This window comes from Anomaloglossus baeobatrachus, chromosome 7 (genome assembly GCF_048569485.1).
Source record: "Anomaloglossus baeobatrachus isolate aAnoBae1 chromosome 7, aAnoBae1.hap1, whole genome shotgun sequence".
Lineage (NCBI taxonomy): Eukaryota > Metazoa > Chordata > Amphibia > Anura > Aromobatidae > Anomaloglossus > Anomaloglossus baeobatrachus.
In genome coordinates this window covers 304,148,484-304,171,103 of record NC_134359.1, presented here as the reverse complement: position 1 = coordinate 304,171,103, position 22,620 = coordinate 304,148,484, and the positions used below count along the sequence as shown (strand labels likewise).

The following is a 22,620-nucleotide window of genomic DNA, read 5'->3' as shown; positions in this document are numbered from 1 at the left end:
ACAGATCACACGCTCCTCCCCGCTGTCACAGATCACACGCTCCTCCCCGCTATCACAGATCACACGCTCCTCCCCGCTGTCACACATCACACGCTCCTCCCCGCTGTCACACATCACACTTGCCCCTCCCCGCTGTCACAGATCACACACGCTCCTCCCCGCTATCACAGATCACACACGCTCCTCCCCGCTGTCACACATCACACTTGCCCCTCCCCGCTGTCACAGATCACACACGCTCCTCCCCACTGTCACAGATCACACGCTCCTCCCTGCTGTCACAGATCACAGGTTACCTATCATTATTACTGGAAAAGAGAGCGGCCGCTGCTCAAAAACCAGTCTACAACAACAGGACCATTGGTATTATTTATACAGAGGGGTAATCAGTCATGGTAAGGGAGGGGAGGAGGTGAGCTGTGACATCACCTATTGTGTATGGATTGTGGATCCTGTGATATCAGCTGTATATAGAGGTTTTATCGGTCCGTGTACAGAAGGAGGAGGTGAGCTGTGATGTCGCCTATTGTGAATGGTGAATCCTGTGTTACCAGTTGTTTACAGAGGTGTTATCAGTCATTGTACAGAAGGAGGAAGAGGTGAGCTGTGACATCACCTATTGTGAATGGTGAATCCTGTGTTACCAGTTGTTTACAGAGGTGTTATCAGTCATTGTACAGAAGGAGGAAGAGGTGAGCTGTGACATCACCTATTGTGAATGGTGGATCCTGTGTAATCAGCTGTATATAGAGGTGTTATCAGGTATGTTGTGTCTGGCTAGGAACTCGCGGAGTGTCAGGACAACTTCTGACACAGTTCACACAGCAGATTCAGACACTCCACACGACGCTGCTTTTGAGTTGCACAGACAGGCTCAGGTGTCGACCAGCTGTGCTCTTGTTAGCTATCGGGCTTGCAGGAGTTAATTTCCGCTAGCCTGTGGATTGCTGCTGGAGTCACATGATGCAGGAGACCTATCACAGTCGCCTCTGTCCTTTGTAAGAGGGTGGAGCCTGTTCTCCCATGCCGATGATAGCTTTGTGTGATCCCGGTCCTTGTGCTTTGATATCCAGCTGCTGGTGAACTTCTGGTGTGTTGTGGAGATACTCTTGTTATCTTATTGTTTCCTCCCTTCGCTTGGTTTCCTCCTGATCACATATTGTCTATACCTCTGTGAGTGATTGCTGTGAGTTTGAGTTTTGTTTTTTCCCCATCTATTTGTGGGGTATTAATCCCTCCTGTCCAGGCCCTCTTCTGGGTGGAGGTAGAGGGGCCACTAGACCAGGGCAGTACAGGACCTAGGGCAAGGAAGGCGGCCCACACGTCATCACCTTCAGACGTATCTTTGGGATCAGGGTCAGGGATTGTTCCGCTACCCTGAGGGCCACTTTAGGCTCCCCTGTTCCTAGTAATCTCGTCACGCCCTGTGATAACATTATCAGTCATTGTACAGGAAGAGGAGGAGGTGAGCTGTGACATCACCGATTGTAAATGTTGTGTCCTGTGTTATCACTGCCACCTGCTGTCTGCCTATGAAGTAAAGGGATCGTCCGAGGCGCCTGTGCGAGCAGGAGTGGTCATGCGGACAGTCTGCAATATTGGTGGAAGTGAGAGGAGCACACGAGCTATTATTTATTATGTATTTTTTCTATAGCACCAGCATATTCCGCAGCGTTTTACACTGATGATCCTCGCAGACGGCCGGCGGAGCGCCTCCTCACACCATCCTCCGGAGCTGCGCTCACTTTACAGTACGACTCTCATCTGTGGTCCCTGAAAAGGAATATCGGCAGCAGAAGACGGCATGTGGTCCATCCGACATCCCGGCGTTCCTGCCTCATTCTGCACGTTTATATACTCGTCCGCATTGTGAACTGATTGCCGTCCGCCTGACTCTAATATCATTTATGCCTCTTACTAACATTATCCTGGTCTCCGACCTTCCCCTTTTATTATATTTTTATTGCAGTTTTTGTCTTTCTATATTGGGTCAAACTTTTTGAAGAGCAGAAAAGCATTTGATGATGTAAAACCTGATGGCAGAGTTAGCAACTGCAGGACGTCAGACACAGCCAGACTCCACATACAGAAGGCAGAGGTGGTTAATTACTGATATGTCTGCGCGCTGAATACACATCTCTGATAAATGCGGTAATAGCCCCTCCCCCGAGACACAGCCAGACTCCGTATACAGAAGGCAAAGGTGGTTAATTACTGATATGTCTGTGCGCTGAATACACATCTCTGATCAATGCGGTAATAGCCCCTCCCCCGAGACACAGCCAGACTCCGTATACAGAAGGCAAAGGTGGTTAATTACTGATATGTCTGTGCGCTGAATACACATCTCTGATAAATGCGGTAATAGCCCCTCCCCCGAGACACAGCCAGACTCCGTATACAGAAGGCAAAGGTGGTTAATTACTGATATGTCTGCACACTGAATACACAGCTCTGATAAATGTGGTAGGAGCCCATCACCCAAGACACAGCCAGACTCCGTATATAGAAGGCAGAGGTGGTTAAATACTGATATGTCTGCACACTGAATACATATCTCTGATAAACGCGGTAAGAGCCTCTCGCCAAGACACAGCCAGACTCCGTATATAGAAGGCAAAGGTGGTTAATTACTGATATGTCTGTGCGCTGAATACACATCTCTGATAAATGCGGTAAGCGCCTCTCGCCAAGACACAGCCAGACTCCGTATATAGAAGGCAGAGGTGGTTAAATACTGATATGTCTGCACACTGAATACATATCTCTGATAAATGCGGTAAGCGCCTCTCGCCAAGACACAGCCAGACTCCGTATATAGAAGGCAGAGGTGGTTAATTACTGATATGTCTGCACACTGAATACACAGCTCTGATAAATGTGGTAGGAGCCCCTCACCCAAGACACAGCCAGACTCTGTATATAGAAGGCAGAGGTGGTTAAATACTGATATGTCTGCACACTGAATACATATCTCTGATAAACGCGGTAAGAGCCCCTCCCCAAAACACAGCCAGACTCCATATATAGAAGGCAGAGGTGGTTAAATACTGATATGTCTGTGCGCTGAATACACATCTCTGATATCACTCTCAGATCACCTCCTCCGATACACAGCCAGACTCCATACACAGAAGGCAGAGGTGGATAATTACTGATATGTCTGCTCACTGAATACACATCTCTGATAACATGCTCAGATCACCTCCTCCAAGACACAACCAGACTCCATACACAGAAGGCAGAGGTGGTTAATTACTGATATGTCTGCGCACTGAATACATATCTCTGATAAACGCGGTAAGAGCCCCTCCCCAAGACACAGCCAGACTCCGTATATAGAAGGCAGAGGTGGTTAAATACTGATATGTCTGCGCACTGAATACATATCTCTGATAAACGCGGTAAGAGCCCCTCCCCAAGACACAGCCAGACTCCATATATAGAAGGCAGAGGTGGTTAAATACTGATATGTCTGCGCACTGAATACACATCTCTGATAAATGCGGTAATAGCCCCTCCCCCGAGACACAGCCAGACTCCACATACAGAAGGCAGAGGTGGTTAATTACTGATATGTCTGTGCGCTGAATACACATCTCTGATAACATGCTCAGATCACCTCCTCCGATACACAGCCAGACTCCATACACAGAAGGCAGAGGTGGTTAATTACTGATATGTCTTCGCACTGAATACACAGCTCTGATAACGTGCTCAGATCACCTCCTCCGAGACACAGCCAGACTCCATACACAGAAGGCAGAGGTGGTTAAATACTGATATGTCTGTGCGCTGAATACACATCTCTGATATCACTCTCAGATCACCTCCTCCGATACACAGCCAGACTCCATACACAGAAGGCAGAGGTGGATAATTACTGATATGTCTGCGCACTGAATACACATCTCTGATAACATGCTCAGATCTCCTCATCCAAGACACAACCAGACTCCATACACAGAAGGCAAAGGTGGTTAATTACTGATATGTCTGCGCACTGAATACACAGCTCTGATAACATGCTCAGATCACCTCCTCCGAGACACAGCCAGACTCCACATACAGAAGGCAGAGGTGATTAATTACTTAATATGCCTGAGCCCTAAATACACAGCTCTGATAAATGCAATAAAAGCCCCTTCACTTCTGGACCCCGCGATCGAGTCATTGCCGAGCGCCAGGAGGGAACAGAAGCTGCGACATATCATCCATTCAATGCTGCAATGTCTTCTATCATATTATCATGAGAAACTAATCAAATAAATAATAACAATTGTTAGAATATCCGACTGTGAAAAAACACTGGTATGTACAGAAAAAATAAAAATAGGTGATAAAGTTACTTTTCAACATCCACACCATTATAATATTAATACAAAATGTTACACCAGTATATTATAAATCCAAAGTGTGGTATATAAGGACCATGGAAAAATCGCTAGAACAACACCAAAACCAAAGAAAGAAAGCGATCAGACTTCCTATATAAATATGATATTTATTGATGCAAGATATGAAGCACAGTGACAATCATACAAAAAGGGTGTACCATCCAGTGCGGACCACAAGTATAAGATAGATGGAGCCCAAATGTGTGGAACTTAACCCGAATAAGGTCTATAACCAATAGCCATAACACATGTGAAAAGCAATTCAGTATATAAACAGAGATCCATAAGGGCCCATTGCGGGAGACAGGTAATGAAAAAGTACAGACATGCAATCAGCATAATAACATTGCTTACCAATAGTCTAACCGCACACACTGGACGCCACCCCACCCGACGGACGTGCGTTTCGGCGGATGCCTACGTCAGGGGTGGTGTCATGCCAAAAAGTGTGCCCGTATATAAAGAGTCCTGGAGCCAATCAGCCGAAGGTAATCCTAATGACGCATGAGCGTCCATAGCGACGGTTCATCGCATCCACCGCCGCGTCACGAGCCAGGCAACGCCCCCCAGGTCACGCGGCAATCACATGACCGGGCGAGCGGCGCCCCACACAAGATACAGCGGATGAATGTAAGGAACACGTCACCAACGGGTGCGCATGCGTACAACTACCAAAACGGCACTTAAAGATTTTATAGGTCTCCACACCACACAGATGTATAAATCCAATAACACAAGCCCGATCCATATGAAATCACATGTGGGCTAAGTGAAAGGAAGTATATACAATAAGGATACCCCACACCTACTCCCTCCATAATAGCAATACATATATATATATAATCATATCCTCAGGGAGATGGTGAGATAGAATACAACAATTCCAAAAACCTCTATACAAACAATGTCCTTAAATGAACGTCGTCGATGGTGGTGGGAAGAAATTCCTCCGTAATTGGTAGCAATTGCTTAGATGTTTCAACATGGCAGATGTAAATACCAGGCAAACAACACTGTGAAAATAATTAAAATAGTATTAAAACCATATAAAAACATGACTAAGAAAGTGCTTATAAAAAGGCAGAAAAACCGATATTTTCATTTAAACCCAAAGGTTGCACTGTTTTTAAAGTCCAAATCCATTTGGCTTCCAAACGTGCCAAATTAGTCCCAATTCTTCCTCCCCTGATATTGGTTTCAATGGAATCAATGCCACGGAATCTCAACAATGTTCCATCCGAATTATGGTGCATTTTAAAATGCTTCGGCAGAGTTTTTAAGCTAGAGATATCCATCTCATCAGCCGCGGCATTGATCCCATTCACATGTTCCCTGATGCGTATTTTCAATGGACGTGTGGTCAACCCAACATAGATCTTAGTACACGGGCAAACCGCATAGTATATAACCGCACAGGTGGTACAAGTGATGGATTTCCTTATTTTAAAGTTTTTTACCCCTGTTGAATCCAGGAAATGATCATGGCGATCCATATTCGTACATGCTATGCAATGTCCACATGGCCTGGAACCCACCAATCGTTTACCCAGGTCAAGGAAAGATGGAATTGATTCCTTCACCTCATAATGACTAGCAACCAATAAATCACGTAAGTTTTGGGACCTCCGTATAGAAATAAGTGGTCGTTCCGGAAGGATTTTAGACAAAACAGGGTCGGTCAACAAAATAGGCCATGCTTTTTCAAGGCAACTCCTCATATGTGAAAACCTGGAATGGTAATTGGTCACAAACCTCGGTGGTTCTGAACCACACGTTTTCTTGGGGCTATACAGCAGATTATCCCTAGAGGCATGTTTAGCTCTATTATAGGCCCGCTTAATTGCCCGCCTGCTGTATCCCCGTTCCAAGAATCTATCTTTAAGTTCTTGTGCGCGAAATTCAAACTCGGACTCGACTGAACAGATCCTGCGTAACCGCAGGAACTGTCCAGTCGGAACCGAGCCCACCATATAACCAGGATGCGCTGAGGCCGCATGAAGCAGCATGTTGCAAGATGTTTCCTTCCTGAATATATCAGTCTGAATCATATTCAGACTGTCCCTCCTCACTGTGACATCCAAAAAGTCCACAGTCCTCGTACTACACTGGTAAATAATCTTAATGTTCTTATCATTCTTATTCAATGTCGCCATGAGCTCCTCTAGTTCACCCTCAGAACCCCGCCAGATCAAGAACATGTCGTCAATGTACCGTGTCCATAAAAGGACACGGCCCATTGACGACTCAAGATCCGGCAGGGAGAGGTCTCTCTCCCACAGCCCCAGGAACAGGTGGCATAGGAGGGGGCAAAAGATGCCCCCATCGCTGTTCCCTGGAGCTGCAGATAGAAGGACCCCTTAAACACAAAGTAATTATGAGTCAGTGAAAATTCAAGGAGCTCCATAACCAGTGAGACGAAGACCGCGGACAAATTGGAGCCACGGAGGAAGAATTGAACCACTGAGAGACCGTCAGCGTGGCGAATGTTCGTATATAACGATTCAATATCCCCAGTGACCATCATTGTACCATCCTCCATATATAGTCCGTCCATTTTTCTCAAGAAGTCACCAGTATCTTTGATGTAAGAGGGCAATTCCTCCACAAACGGGTGCAGTATTGACTCTATCCACCGGTTGATGTTCTCCAAAAAGCTCCCTCGACCCGACACAATGGGTCTGCCTGGTGGTGACTGTATATTTTTGTGCACCTTCGGTAAAAGATATAGAGTAGGGGCTACAGGTTTGCTGTGTTTTGCTGTGCAAAACACAGCAAAATTGGTGATAAAGTTACTTTTCAACATCCACACCATTATAATATTAATACAAAATGTTACACCAGTATATTATAAATCCAAAGTGTGGTATATAAGGACCATGGAAAAATCGCTAGAACAACACCAAAACCAAAGAAAGAAAGCGATCAGACTTCCTATATAAATATGATATTTATTGATGCAAGATATGAAGCACAGTGACAATCATACAAAAAGGGTGTACCATCCAGTGCGGACCACAAGTATAAGACACTTTTATGACGCTAATATTGATGTCCTCTTCCCCACAGAAGAGGAACAAACAGCATTACGGGAACTAGAGGAATTAGCTATTGAGCATAACTCCACAGACGGAGGTAAGATCCCTCTCTCCATTCGTCCGAAATCCAAAAAGTTTCCTCCATTATCTGCCTGTACGAGTGTGGACCTGTTTGTAAAGGTGGTCAGTGGTGAATTTGAAAAAATCCCCACTTCCATTAGGAATGATAATCTGACCAAGGAGGAACGGAAACGATTACAGGAGTTGCGGTCTCTGCCTGACATAGTGCTGAAGCCAGCAGATAAGGGCGGAAATGTTGTTATCTGGCCGAGGATGATGTATGAGAGGGAGGCTTTTAAACAATTGAATAACAAAATTTGTTATAAAAAATTAACTTTTAACCCTCTCAGCACATTCTCGGCGCAGTTGAGAACAATCATAGATAATGCTCTGTCTAATGATATTATCACAAAAGAACTGGCTTCGGCACTGTGGGTGGCGGAACCTGTAGCCCCTACTCTATATCTTTTACCGAAGGTGCACAAAAATATACAGTCACCACCAGGCAGACCCATTGTGTCGGGTCGAGGGAGCTTTTTGGAGAACATCAACCGGTGGATAGAGTCAATACTGCACCCGTTTGTGGAGGAATTGCCCTCTTACATCAAAGATACTGGTGACTTCTTGAGAAAAATGGACGGACTATATATGGAGGATGGTACAATGATGGTCACTGGGGATATTGAATCGTTATATACGAACATTCGCCACGCTGACGGTCTCTCAGCGGTTCAATTCTTCCTCCGTGGCTCCAATTTGTCCGCGGTCTTCGTCTCACTGGTTATGGAGCTCCTTGAATTTTCACTGACTCATAATTACTTTGTGTTTAAGGGGTCCTTCTATCTGCAGCTCCAGGGAACAGCGATGGGGGCATCTTTTGCCCCCTCCTATGCCACCTGTTCCTGGGGCTGTGGGAGAGAGACCTCTCCCTGCCGGATCTTGAGTCGTCAATGGGCCGTGTCCTTTTATGGACACGGTACATTGACGACATGTTCTTGATCTGGCGGGGTTCTGAGGGTGAACTAGAGGAGCTCATGGCGACATTGAATAAGAATGATAAGAACATTAAGATTATTTACCAGTGTAGTACGAGGACTGTGGACTTTTTGGATGTCACAGTGAGGAGGGACAGTCTGAATATGATTCAGACTGATATATTCAGGAAGGAAACATCTTGCAACATGCTGCTTCATGCGGCCTCAGCGCATCCTGGTTATATGGTGGGCTCGGTTCCGACTGGACAGTTCCTGCGGTTACGCAGGATCTGTTCAGTCGAGTCCGAGTTTGAATTTCGCGCACAAGAACTTAAAGATAGATTCTTGGAACGGGGATACAGCAGGCGGGCAATTAAGCGGGCCTATAATAGAGCTAAACATGCCTCTAGGGATAATCTGCTGTATAGCCCCAAGAAAACGTGTGGTTCAGAACCACCGAGGTTTGTGACCAATTACCATTCCAGGTTTTCACATATGAGGAGTTGCCTTGAAAAAGCATGGCCTATTTTGTTGACCGACCCTGTTTTGTCTAAAATCCTTCCGGAACGACCACTTATTTCTATACGGAGGTCCCAAAACTTACGTGATTTATTGGTTGCTAGTCATTATGAGGTGAAGGAATCAATTCCATCTTTCCTTGACCTGGGTAAACGATTGGTGGGTTCCAGGCCATGTGGACATTGCATAGCATGTACGAATATGGATCGCCATGATCATTTCCTGGATTCAACAGGGGTAAAAAACTTTAAAATAAGGAAATCCATCACTTGTACCACCTGTGCGGTTATATACTATGCGGTTTGCCCGTGTACTAAGATCTATGTTGGGTTGACCACACGTCCATTGAAAATACGCATCAGGGAACATGTGAATGGGATCAATGCCGCGGCTGATGAGATGGATATCTCTAGCTTAAAAACTCTGCCGAAGCATTTTAAAATGCACCATAATTCGGATGGAACATTGTTGAGATTCCGTGGCATTGATTCCATTGAAACCAATATCAGGGGAGGAAGAATTGGGACTAATTTGGCACGTTTGGAAGCCAAATGGATTTGGACTTTAAAAACAGTGCAACCTTTGGGTTTAAATGAAAATATCGGTTTTTCTGCCTTTTTATAAGCACTTTCTTAGTCATGTTTTTATATGGTTTTAATACTATTTTAATTATTTTCACAGTGTTGTTTGCCTGGTATTTACATCTGCCATGTTGAAACATCTAAGCAATTGCTACCAATTACGGAGGAATTTCTTCCCACCACCATCGACGACGTTCATTTAAGGACATTGTTTGTATAGAGGTTTTTGGAATTGTTGTATTCTATCTCACCATCTCCCTGAGGATATGATTCTATATATATATATATGTATTGCTATTATGGAGGGAGTAGGTGTGGGGTATCTTTATTGTATATACTTCCTTTCACTTAGCCCACATGTGATTTCATATGGATCGGGCTTGTGTTATTGGATTTATACATCTGTGTGGTGTGGAGACCTATAAAATCTTTAAGTGCCGTTTTGGTAGTTGTACGCATGCGCACCCGTTGGTGACGTGTTCCTTACATTCATCCGCTGTATCTTGTGTGGGGCGCCGCTCGCCCGGTCATGTGATTGCCGCGTGACCTGGGGGGCGTTGCCTGGCTCGTGACGCGGCGGTGGATGCGATGAACCGTCGCTATGGACGCTCATGCGTCATTAGGATTACCTTCGGCTGATTGGCTCCAGGACTCTTTTTATACGGGCACACTTTTTGGCATGACACCACCCCTGACGTAGGCATCCGCCGAAACGCACGTCCGTCGGGTGGGGTGGCGTCCAGTGTGTGCGGTTAGACTATTGGTAAGCAATGTTATTATGCTGATTGCATGTCTGTACTTTTTCATTACCTGTCTCCCGCAATGGGCCCTTATGGATCTCTGTTTATATACTAATCGCTTTTCACATGTGTTATGGCTATTGGTTATAGACCTTATTCGGGTTAAGTTCCACACATTTGGGCTCCATCTATCTTATACTTGTGGTCCGCACTGGATGGTACACCCTTTTTGTATGATTGTCACTGTGCTTCATATCTTGCATCAATAAATATCAAATTTATATAGGAAGTCTGATCGCTTTCTTTCTTTGGTTTTAGAAAAAATAAAAAACCTGAAAATGTGACTGGTCCTGAACTGGGGGAAATGGAGCATTATTGAACAGGTTGAGATGGTAGAAATACACGGAAATCCAGTGGAAGGTTCTGGCACATTCTATATCACTACATTGTGTTTCTGATTCTGATAATGTTTCTCAATCTGATGCATAATTAGAGGGGGGGAGGGGCGCGTCACCATTATCCTGCCGAAGCCAAGAATTTCGCTCTCAGAAGATAAATAATTATGACTTCCCAGGCAGCCACGTCACCTTGTCCTGTCTGGGTGCATGCAGTGCACAGATACGGCCAGAGGGGGCGCTCTTACACACCGATGTAGGAGGTTATGGTCTAGGATAACACTGTGGACCCTCGACACCTGGTGGGTGACCCCCGAGCAGCTTTTACCAATATTATTTCTCCGCACTGACAACCAGCACTCATCAACCTCCTGTCCCTCACTTCATTCTTTGCTCTTACTCACTGATCCTCCATAGTCTTGTAGGAGATGTCAGGAGACCCCACTCCTAGTAAGTGTAATTGCATAATGTGTGTTGTGGGACCTCTTTAGAGTGTGAGCTCTGCGTGTCACACATGTATTATACTATATGTCTTGGAACAGATGGAAGGCTTGTCAGTGCAGGAAGAGTGTTATATACAGGTGCAGCAAGCACAGACCTGGATACTGGTAACTAAGGCAACAATGGCCCCTGTTCCAGGTGTGCGTTGGACTGGCCGACGCCTCCCCTCCTGGAGACTGTGAATGGTTTAACCCGGACAGAAAAAGAGCAGGAAAGAGTCTGTGAGGAGAGAAAGGCTGAGGGAGATTCAGGAGGTGGTTGTGTCACCCAGAGCATTGCTCAGTCAGTACCAGACCTGGGAGAAGACGTCGCCTGGATGAGTCCAGCTGCCCCATGACCCAAGAGAAAAAAATCTGCCTCAACCTGGTTAAGGTTTAGCACAGGCCTCTGTAGTTAGTGCGGTGTCCACATGCTCCCGCTAGCGGAGGCAGTTAGGTTACAGCGCAGGGTGGTGTAGTGGAAGTATATATATTTCCTGCAGATGTTTGCACTAATTCCATTGTAACAGTTGAGGCGACGGTTGTAGTTCACTCCAGCTAAACCGCTCAGATTGTGCATTATCTCCTGTTCCAAAATATCTTTGTTTTACCTGATCCCCACAGCCCCTACATGTCACCCCCTTACCATAAAAAGAACCCCATGTTCATCTGCAAACTCATCTGGTACCATAACTTACTCTGCATCATGGTGGTCCCTCTGTCATTGCATCAGCCCCACAGAAACCTGAGACACACACCCCAAGAACCTCACACCCCTCACAGGAACCTCACACTCCCCCCAGAAACCTCATACACTCATGCTGAAACCTCACCCCCCCCCCCCGCGCAGAAACCTGACACTCCCCACAGAAACTTCACCCCCCCGCAGAAACCTCATATACCTCCACAGGAATCACCCCCTCACACCCCCGCAGAAATTTCACACACGCCACTGCAGAAACTTCACCCCCCCTGCAGGAACCCCCCCACCCCCTGCAGAACCCTCCACACTCCCCACAGAAACATCACACACACCCCAGGAACCTCTCCTCTCCTGGCAGGAACCTCACCCCATCCCCACAGAAAACTCACATACACATTGAAAGAACCTCACACCCCAAGAAACCTCACACACCCCTGCAGAAACCACCCCCTCACACCCCTGCAGAAACTTACATACACCCCCGGAGGAACCTCACATACCTCCACAGGAACCACCCCCTCACACCCCCGCAGAAACTTATATACACCCCCGGAGGAACCTCACATACCTCCACAGGAACCACCCCCTCACACCCCCGGAGAAACTTACATACACCCCCGGAGGAACCTCACATACCTCCACAGGAACCACTCCCTCACACCCCCGGAGAAACTTACATACACCCCCGGAGGAACCTCACATACCTCCACAGGAACCACCCCCTCACCCCCCCGCAGAAACTTACATACACCCCCGGAGGAACCTCACATACCTCCACAGGAACCACCCCCTCACCCCCCCCCCCCCCCCCCGCAGAAACTTACATACACCCCCGGAGGAACCTCACATACCTCCACAGGAACCACCCCCTCACACCCCCGGAGAAACTTACATACACCCCCGGAGGAACCTCACATACCTCCACAGGAACCACCCCCTCACACCCCCGCAGAAACTTACATACACCCCCGCAGGAACCTCACATACCTCCACAGGAACCACTCCCTCACACCCCTGCAGAAACTTACATACACCCCCGCAGGAACCTCACATACCTCCACAGGAACCACCCCCTCACACCCCCGCAGAAACTTACATACACCCCCGCAGGAACCTCACATACCTCCACAGGAACCACCCCCTCACACCCCCGGAGAAACTTACATACACCCCCGGAGGAACCTCACATACCTCCACAGGAACCACTCCCTCACACCCCCGGAGAAACTTACATACACCCCCGGAGGAACCTCACATACCTCCACAGGAACCACCCCCTCACCCCCCCGCAGAAACTTACATACACCCCCGGAGGAACCTCACATACCTCCACAGGAACCACCCCCTCACCCCCCCCACCCCCGCAGAAACTTACATACACCCTCGGAGGAACCTCACATACCCCCACAGGAACCACCCCCTCACACCCCCGCAGAAACTTACATACACCCCCGCAGGAACCTCACATACCTCCACAGGAACCACCTCCTCACACCCCCGCAGAAATTTTACACACACCACTGCAGAAACTTCATACCCCTTGCAGGAATCTCCCCCTTTCCCCCCCGCAGAACCCTCCACACTCCCCACAGAAACATCACACACACCCCAGGAACCTCTCCTCCCCTGGCAGGAACCTCACCCCATCCCCACAGAAAACTCACATACACATTGAAGGAACCTGACACCTCCCCAAGAAACTTCACACACCTCTGCAGAAACTTCACATACACCCCCGCAGAAACCTTACACACCCATGCAAGAACCTCACCCCCCCACATAAACCTCACACACCCACACAGGAACCTCTCCCCCCGACATAAACCTCACACACCCCCACAGGAACCTCACACTCCCCAAAGAAACCTCACACCCACATCCCCAGGAACCTTACACTCCCACAGAAACCCCACATAGATCCTGAAGGAACCTTACCCCCTTCCCCAAGAAACCACACACCTCTACAGAAGCCTCACACCCCACCTGCCGGAACCTCAGCCACCATTGCAGGAACTTCGCACACCCCTGCAGAGACCTCACACCCTTCCCTGCATAGACCTCACACCCTTCCCTTCAGTAACCTCACCCCCCTGCAGAAAACTCAAACATACCCCCTGCCAGCCACATCACCAGAAGGTCTTTTAATCTCCACCCAGACAGAAAGGTGGAGCAGAGATCTGACAGCTCCCTGCTCTACCATTAGATTCCAGTATATCTGTGTAGTGGGCCTACTCTGACAGTGGTACAGATCCCCAAATTCTGGACTCTCCCCTGGATCTGGAACAGTTGGGATGTTTGAGGGCGTGTGTGGTGTCAGTCTTTATTCAAATAATCATTTTTTTTTCCTGTGTGTTTTTTAACTTTACACTTACCGGGTTAATAATGGAGGTGTCTGATAGACCCCCTCTCCAATACTAACCCCAGGGATTCATACCAGCTGTCATTACACAGCTGACATCAACTACATATATTACCCCTATTGCCACCAGACCGGGGCAGTCAGGAAGAGACGGGAAAAGTGCCAGAATTAGAGAATCTTATGGATGCGCCACTTCTGGGGCGACTGTGGGCTGTTATTATTAGACTTGGAAGGGCCAAATAACCATGAACCATCCCACCCTGATAATACTGGCCACCAGCTGTCTGCTTTACCCACACTGGTGATCAAAAATAGGGGGGACCCCATGCCGTTTTTTTTTTGTTTTGTTTTTTATTGTGTGGTTCTTTATTGTGTGGTGCTTTATTGTGTTGTGGTTTATTGTGCGGTTCTTTATTGTGCGGTCCTTTATTGTGTGGTTCTTTATTGTGCGGTGCTGTATTGTGCGGTCCTTTATTGTGTGGTTCTTTATTGTGTGGTGCTTTATTGTGTTGTGGTTTATTGTGCGGTTCTTTATTGTGCGGTTCTTTATTGTGCGGTTCTTTATTGTGCGGTGCTTTATTGTGTTGTGGTTTATTGTGCAGTTCTTTATTGTGCGGTTCTTTATTGTGCGGTTCTTTTATTGTGCGGTTCTTTATTGTGCAGTTCTTTATTGTGCGGTTCTTTATTGTGCGGTTCTTTATTGTGCGGTTCTTTATTGTGCAGTTCTTTATTGTGCGGTTCTTTATTGTGCGGTGCTTTATTGTGTTGTGGTTTATTGTGCGGTTCTTTATTGTGCAGTTCTTTATTGTGCAGTTCTTTATTGTGCGGTTCTTTATTGTGTGGTTCTTTATTGTGCGGTTCTTTATTGTGTGGTTCTTTATTGTGTGGTCCTTTATTGTGCGGTTCTTTATTGTGTGGTTCTTTATTGTGCGGTTCTTTATTGTGCGGTTCTTTATTGTGCGGTCCTTTATTGTGTGGTCCTTTATTGTGTGGTTCTTTATTGTGCGGTGCTTTATTGTGCGGTTCTTTATTGTGCGGTGCTTTATTGTGTGGTGCTTTATTGTGCGGTTCTTTATTATGCAGTTCTTTATTGTGCGGTTCTTTATTATGCAGTTCTTTATTGTGCGGTTCTTTATTGTGCGGTGCTTTATTGTGCGGTTCTTTATTGTGCGGTTCTTTATTGTGCGGTTCTTTATTGTGCGGTTCTTTATTATGCAGTTCTTTATTGTGCGGTTCTTTATTATGCAGTTCTTTATTGTGTGGTCCTTTATTGTGTGGTTCTTTATTGTGCGGTTCTTTATTGTGCGGTTCTTTATTGTGTGGTCCTTTATTGTGTGGTTCTTTATTGTGTGGTGCTTTATTGTGCGGTTCTTTATTGTGTGGTTCTTTATTGTGTGGTCCTTTATTGTGCGGTGCTTTATTGTGCGGTTCTTTATTGTGTGGTGCTTTATTGTGCGGTTCTTTATTGTGTGGTGTTTTATTGTGCGGTTCTTTATTGTGTGGTTCTTTATTGTGCGGTTCTTTATTGTGCGGTTCTTTATTGTGTGGTCCTTTATTGTGCGGTTCTTTATTGTGCGGTCCTTTATTGTGTGGTTCTTTATTGTGTGGTGCTTTATTGTGCGGTTCTTTATTGTGTCGTTCTTTATTGTGCGGTTCTTTCTTGTGCGGTTCTTTCTTGTGCGGTTCTTTCTTGTGCGGTCCTTTATTGTGCGGTTCTTTATTGTGTGGTGCTTTATTGTGCGGTTCTTTATTGTGCGGTGCTTTATTGTGCGGTTCTTTATTGTGCGGTCCTTTATTGTGTGGTGCTTTATTGTGCGGTTCTTTATTGTGCGGTTCTTTATTGTGCGGTGCTTTATTGTGCGGTTCTTTCTTGTGCGGTTCTTTCTTGTGCGGTTCTTTATTGTGTGGTGCTTTATTGTGTGGTTCTTTATTGTGCGGTTCTCTATTGTGCGGTTCTTTATTGTGTGGTGCTTTATTGTGCAGTTCTCTATTGTGCGGTTCTTTATTGTGCGGTTCTTTATTGTGTGGTGCTTTATTGTGCGGTGCTTTATTGTGCGGTTCTCTATTGTGCGGTTCTTTATTGTGCGGTTCTTTATTGTGTGGTGCTTTATTGTGCGGTGCCTTTTTGTGCGGTGCTTTATTGTGCGGTTCTTTCTTGTGCGGTTCTTTATTGTGCAGTTCTTTATTGTGTGGTGCTTTATTGTGTGGTTCTTTATTGTGTGGTGCTTTATTGTGTGGTTCTTTATTGTGCGGTTCTCTTTTGTGCGGTTCTTTATTGTGTGGTGCTTTATTATGCAGTTCTTTATTGTGCGGTGCTTTATTGTGCGGTTCTTTCTTGTGCGGTTCTTTCTTGTGCGGTTCTTTATTGTGTGGTGCTTTATTGTGCAGTTCTTTATTGTGCAGTTCTTTATTGTGCGGTTCTCTATTGTGCGGTTCTTTATTGTGCAGTTCTTTATTGTGTGGTGCTTTATTGTGCGGTTCTTTATTGTGTGGTTCTTTATTGTGCGGTTCTCTATTGTGCGGTTCTTTATTGTGCGGTGCTTTATTGTGTGGTTCTTTATTGTGCGGTTCTTTATTGTGCGGTTCTTTATTGTGCGGTTCTTTATTGTGCGGTTCTTTATTGTGCGGTTCTTTATTGTGTGGTGCTTTATTGTGCGTTTCTTTTCTGCTGGTGCTGTTCTATCAGAGCGCTCCTGTCTCTCTTTTCTGCTTTTATCGCTGTCCTTCCCCTTAAGGCGATGCAGCAGAGCTTTCTCTGTGTCTTGTATTCCTGGCACTGGGGAGGGATCTAGGGAAAATGAAAGTGAAAGAAACTTTCTCTTCAGATACAACCACAAAAGGAAAAAAAAATCACAGAATCTGCAAACTGTTCTCATCAGGAGGAAATCCGGATAAAATTCCAGAATCTGCCAAGTGTTCTTATCAGGAGGAAACTGGAGGAGACCCTGGTAATATTACAGGGGTCATAGAAATCACAGGAGGCAGAAAAGGAAGAAGTGACGTCAGGAATGGCCGAAACCCGAGGATCAGAAAGGAGCAGGTACTAAATATAGATACGGCGCAGCCACCGAGAGCAAAGAAGAACAGCGCCCCCCGTGTGCGCAGGCTGTGCCCGGTATTACAGGATCTCTGACAGTGAATGGGACTGAGCTGTAATACCGCACACAACCTGTGCTCCAGGGGGCGCTATCTCTGGAGCAAAGCAACCATGTGTATGTAATCCTGACAATTGTATATAGTTACATAGTAATGTCTGGCAGTGAGAGAGTCAGTACTGATACATAGTAACACAGGCACATTGTATATAGTCATGTAGTAACTGACACATTGTATTTAGTTACATAGTAACGTCTGGCAGAAGATTCCAGAAGCCTCGCTGCAGATCATTTTCTGATCTTTTCTCGCTTTTTCTTTCTTCTCTTCGTTTATTTTCCCTCTTTCTCCCGTGGCTTTGTTAGTTTTGTCCCTCCGTGGCTTTGTTAGTTTTGTCCCTCCGTGGCTTTGTTAGTTTTGTCCCTCCGTGGCTTTGTTAGTTTTGTCCCTCCATGGCTTTGTTAGTTTTGTCCCTCCGTGGCTTTGTTAGTTTTGTCCCTCCGTGGCTTTGTTAGTTTTGTCCCTCCATGGCTTTGTTAGTTTTGTCCCTCCGTGGCTTTGTTAGTTTTGTCCCTCCGTGGCTTTGTTAGTTTTGTCCCTCCATGGCTTTGTTAGTTTTGTCCCTCCATGGCTTTGTTAGTTTTGTCCCTCCGTGGCTTTGTTAGTTTTGTCCCTCCGTGGCTTTGTTAGTTTTGTCCCTCCATGGCTTTGTTAGTTTTGTCCCTCCGTGGCTTTGCTAGTTTTGTCCCTCCGTGGCTTTGTTAGTTTTGTCCCTCCGTGGCTTTGTTAGTTTTGTCCCTCCGTGGCTTTGTTAGTTTTGTCCCTCCGTGGCTTTGTTAGTTTTGTCCCTCCGTGGCTTTGTTAGTTTTGTCCCTCCGTGGCTTTGTTAGTTTTGTCCCTCCGTGGCTTTGTTAGTTTTGTCCCTCCGTGGCTTTGTTAGTTTTGTCCCTCCGTGGCTTTGTTAGTTTTGTCCCTCCGTGGCTTTGTTAGTTTTGTCCCTCCGTGGCTTTGTTAGTTTTGTCCCTCCGTGGCTTTGTTAGTTTTGTCCCTCCGTGGCTTTGTTAGTTTTGTCCCTCCATGGCTTTGTTAGTTTTGTCCCTCCGTGGCTTTGTTAGTTTTGTCCCTCCGTGGCTTTGTTAGTTTTGTCCCTCCGTGGCTTTGTTAGTTTTGTCCCTCCATGGCTTTGTTAGTTTGGTCCCTCCATGGCTTTGTTAGTTTGGTCCCTCCATGGCTTTGTTAGTTTGGTCCCTCCATGGCTTTGTTAGTTTGGTCCCTCCATGGCTTTGTTAGTTTGGTCCCTCCATGGCTTTGTTAGTTTTGTCCCTCCATGGCTTTGTTAGTTTGGTCCCTCCGTGGCTTTGTTAGTTTGGTCCCTCCGTGGCTTTGTTAGTTTTGTCCCTCCGTGGCTTTGTTAGTTTTGTCCCTCCGTGGCTTTGTTAGTTTTGTCCCTCCGTGGCTTTGTTAGTTTTGTCCCTCCGTGGCTTTGTTAGTTTTGTCCCTCCGTGGCTTTGTTAGTTTTGTCCCTCCATGGCTTTGTTAGTTTTGTCCCTCCATGGCTTTGTTAGTTTGGTCCCTCCATGGCTTTGTTAGTTTTGTCCCTCCGTGGCTTTGTTAGTTTGGTCCCTCCGTGGCTTTGTTAGTTTTGTCCCTCCATGGCTTTGTTAGTTTTGTCCCTCCATGGCTTTGTTAGTTTTGTCCCTCCATGGCTTTGTTAGTTTGGTCCCTCCATGGCTTTGTTAGTTTTGTCCCTCCATGGCTTTGTTAGTTTTGTCCCTCCATGGCTTTGTTAGTTTGGCTTTGTTAGTTTTGTCCCTCCATGGCTTTGTTAGTTTGGCTTTGTTAGTTTTGTCCCTCCGTGGCTTTGTTAGTTTTGTCCCTCCGTGGCTTTGTTAGTTTTGTCCCTCCATGGCTTTGTTAGTTTTGTCCCTCCGTGGCTTTGTTAGTTTTGTCCCTCCATGGCTTTGTTAGTTTTGTCCCTCCATGGCTTTGTTAGTTTTGTCCCTCCATGGCTTTGTTAGTTTGGTCCCTCCATGGCTTTGTTAGTTTTGTCCCTCCGTGGCTTTGTTAGTTTGGTCCCTCCGTGGCTTTGTTAGTTTTGTCCCTCCATGGCTTTGTTAGTTTTCTCCCTCCATGGCTTTGTTAGTTTGGTCCCTCCATGGCTTTGTTAGTTTTGTCCCTCCATGGCTTTGTTAGTTTTGTCCCTCCATGGCTTTGTTAGTTTGGCTTTGTTAGTTTTGTCCCTCCGTGGCTTTGTTAGTTTTGTCCCTCCATGGCTTTGTTAGTTTTGTCCCTCCGTGGCTTTGTTAGTTTTGTCCCTCCGTGGCTTTGTTAGTTTTGTCCCTCCATGGCTTTGTTAGTTTGGCTTTGTTAGTTTTGTCCCTCCGTGGCTTTGTTAGTTTTGTCCCTCCGTGGCTTTGTTAGTTTTGTCCCTCCATGGCTTTGTTAGTTTTGTCCCTCCGTGGCTTTGTTAGTTTTGTCCCTCCGTGGCTTTGTTAGTTTTGTCCCTCCATGGCTTTGTTAGTTTTGTCCCTCCGTGGCTTTGTTAGTTTTGTCCCTCCATGGCTTTGTTAGTTTTGTCCCTCCGTGGCTTTGTTAGTTTGGTCCCTCCATGGCTTTGTTAGTTTTGTCCCTCCATGGCTTTGTTAGTTTTGTCCCTCCATGGCTTTGTTAGTTTTGTCCCTCTTCGCTGCCAACTCCTTGTTTGTTTTTTGCTGGATGAGCTGTAGTTTGTAATGGGAGAAAAATGGGAACGAATATCACAAATGGTGAAAAAGAAATCGCATGACACCATTGTTTTTTGGGTTTTGATTGCGGTTTATTGCATTTATTGATCTTCACCGTATTCTCCGCGCACTTTATATATTATTATTTGGTGACAGATGAAATGTTTGCGGTTGATTTGAGACCAGAATTGTTTCCTTTTTTGTATTTGGAAAAGGGGAAGCAATGAACCTTCTATGCTTCTTACTTGTTCCTTTTCTTCGCCCCCCCGCCATCATTCATACACTGCTGGGACTCTTTGTATTTGGATAGGGGAAGCCATCATTCATACACTGCTGGGACTCTTTGTATTTGGATAGGGGAAGCCATCATTCATACACTGCTGGGACTCTTTGTATTTGGATAGGGGAAGCCATCATTCATACACTGCTGGGACTCTTTGTATTTGGATAGGGGAAGCCATCATTCATACACTGCTGGGACTCTTTGTATTTGGATAGGGGAAGCCATCATTCATACACTGCTGGGACTCTTTGTATTTGGATAGGGGAAGCCATCATTCATACACTGCTGGGACTCTTTGTATTTGGATAGGGGAAGCCATCATTCATACACTGCTGGGACTCTTTGTATTTGGATAGGGGAAGCCATCATTCATACACTGCTGGGACTCTTTGTATTTGGATAGGGGAAGCAATGAACCTTCTGTTTCATTTGTTCCTTTCTTCACCCTCCCCGGGGACGTCACCCTGCCATCATATATACACTGCTGGGATTCATTGCTGCCGTATACAGTGTCTCTGATATGAAGCTCGGCCACAATGATGTCTATGATGGGGGCTATCAGTAGACCCCCAGCTGCCATAGCAATTCATCCACACCAGGAACATGGCAGATTCTGACAGCACCATTAATCGTGGCTGCCTTCTTTCATGCACAGCGCCCCCCTGGTCATAGCTTGTGTCCGGTATTGCAGCTCAGCTCTGTTCACCTCAATGTGTAGGGCTGTAACCTCAGACACGAGCTATGGTCAGGGGCGGGGCGGTCTCTGAAATAAAATACCTACGTTTTTCTATTTCTGGACAAACCCTTAAAGTGGTTAAACAGCAGTGATCTGAGCCAGCTCTGGTCACTGTCGGGGCCGGTGCTGGCTGTGTGACGCTGCTCCATGTATCCAGTATGCGTTATAAATCTACAAAAGATGGCGGGAAGGGATTTATCATATGAAAGAATGCGGAGACTTATAGATTCTGTCCTATTAGAGAAGTAAGAAAATGGTGGATCAGGGGCCCTCTTTGAGCAAAAGTCGGGACCCTTTGAGCACGAGTCCGGCCCCTGTGGGCACGAGTCCGGACCCTTCAGACTCGGTCCCTTTCATTCTGCAGATTCTATTCTTTGGTTCCTTCGTTCTCGCAGATCCTAATAATCCGGTTTGCCCGATATCTCAGCAGAAAAAGTGACAGCCGCACCTGATACTAGTGATACAAGAAAACTGGGAGCAATACTGGATCCAACATAGAGTTTGAGGGGGCACCGGGGGTCCCCACAGCTATTGACACTGAGGGTCCCGCATCTATTGGCACCGAGGGTCCTGCATCTATTGGCACCGAGGGTCCCGCATCTATTGGCACCGAGGGTCCTGCATCTATTGGCACCGAGGGTCCCACATCTATTGGCACTGAGGGTCCCACATCTATTGGCACTGAGGGTCCTCGCACTTATTGGCACCGAGGGTCGCCGCATCTATTGGCACCGAGGGTCCTGCATCTATTGGCACTGAGGGTCCCACATCTATTGGCACTGAGGGTCCTCGCACTTATTGGCACCGAGGGTCCTCGCACTTATTGGCACCGAGGGTCGCCGCATCTATTGGCACCGAGGGTCCTGCATCTATTGGCACTGAGGGTCCCACATCTATTGGCACTGAGGGTCCTCGCACTTATTGGCACCGAGGGTCCTCGCACTTATTGGCACCGAGGGTCCCCGCAGCTATTGGCACTGATGGTCCCGCATCTATTGGCACTGAGGGTCCCCGCACCTATTGGCACTGAGGGTCCCCGCACCTATTGGCACCGAGGATCCCCGTGTCTATGGTCACCGGAGTGGTCCGCCGGCCCAGAAGGGGCATCCAGATCATCTGCTCTTATCCTTATCATTTATACAATAGTATTGGGCTCGCCTGGAGCTGTGGCCCCTGGGAACGCTGAGGAACCTGACTCCCACCAAACCTCCTGGAAAAGCCCAATATCCGGCACAGAGGCAGAGGACCCGCACAGGACAATGCCACAAATATGGGACGCCGGGAAGCTTCCTACCTCTCACTATAGGGCATTCTAACAGCCCACCAGGGAACATACTAATAACCCCTTCACCACCATAGAATAATAACCCTTAAAGAACCCTACACCAGCAGGGACTTTACTAATATGTATCTGCACTAGACCACCATCATCACCTACCTCAGACCACCAGGGACTTTACTGATAAACCCTTTGCTGCAATTGACCAGAGATATTTCTAACATCTTCACCCTAGACCACCTAAGGCTTAATCCAAAACTCCTT

At 46.6% G+C, this 22,620-nt stretch overlaps 1 protein-coding gene across 4 annotated transcripts in view; it reads left to right on the top strand.

Annotated features, from left to right (window-relative positions):
* LOC142245709 (uncharacterized) overlaps positions 1-22,620 on the top strand; it is an 86,804-nt gene that overhangs the window by 28,956 nt on the left and 35,228 nt on the right. For 2 of the 4 annotated variants that reach the window (XM_075318650.1, XM_075318648.1), the window contains one exon: positions 1,655-4,329. The exons of 1 other annotated variant lie outside the window; for it this stretch is intronic. Coding sequence is in view for 1 of the 3 variants with exons in the window: in XM_075318652.1 (XP_075174767.1) it covers positions 17,251-17,282 (32 nt within the window). In the remaining 2 variants the exon portion in view is untranslated. Of the gene's footprint in view, positions 1-1,654; positions 4,330-17,036; positions 17,283-22,620 lie in introns of those variants that run through there. One more of the 4 variants, XM_075318652.1, reaches the window with a different exon arrangement.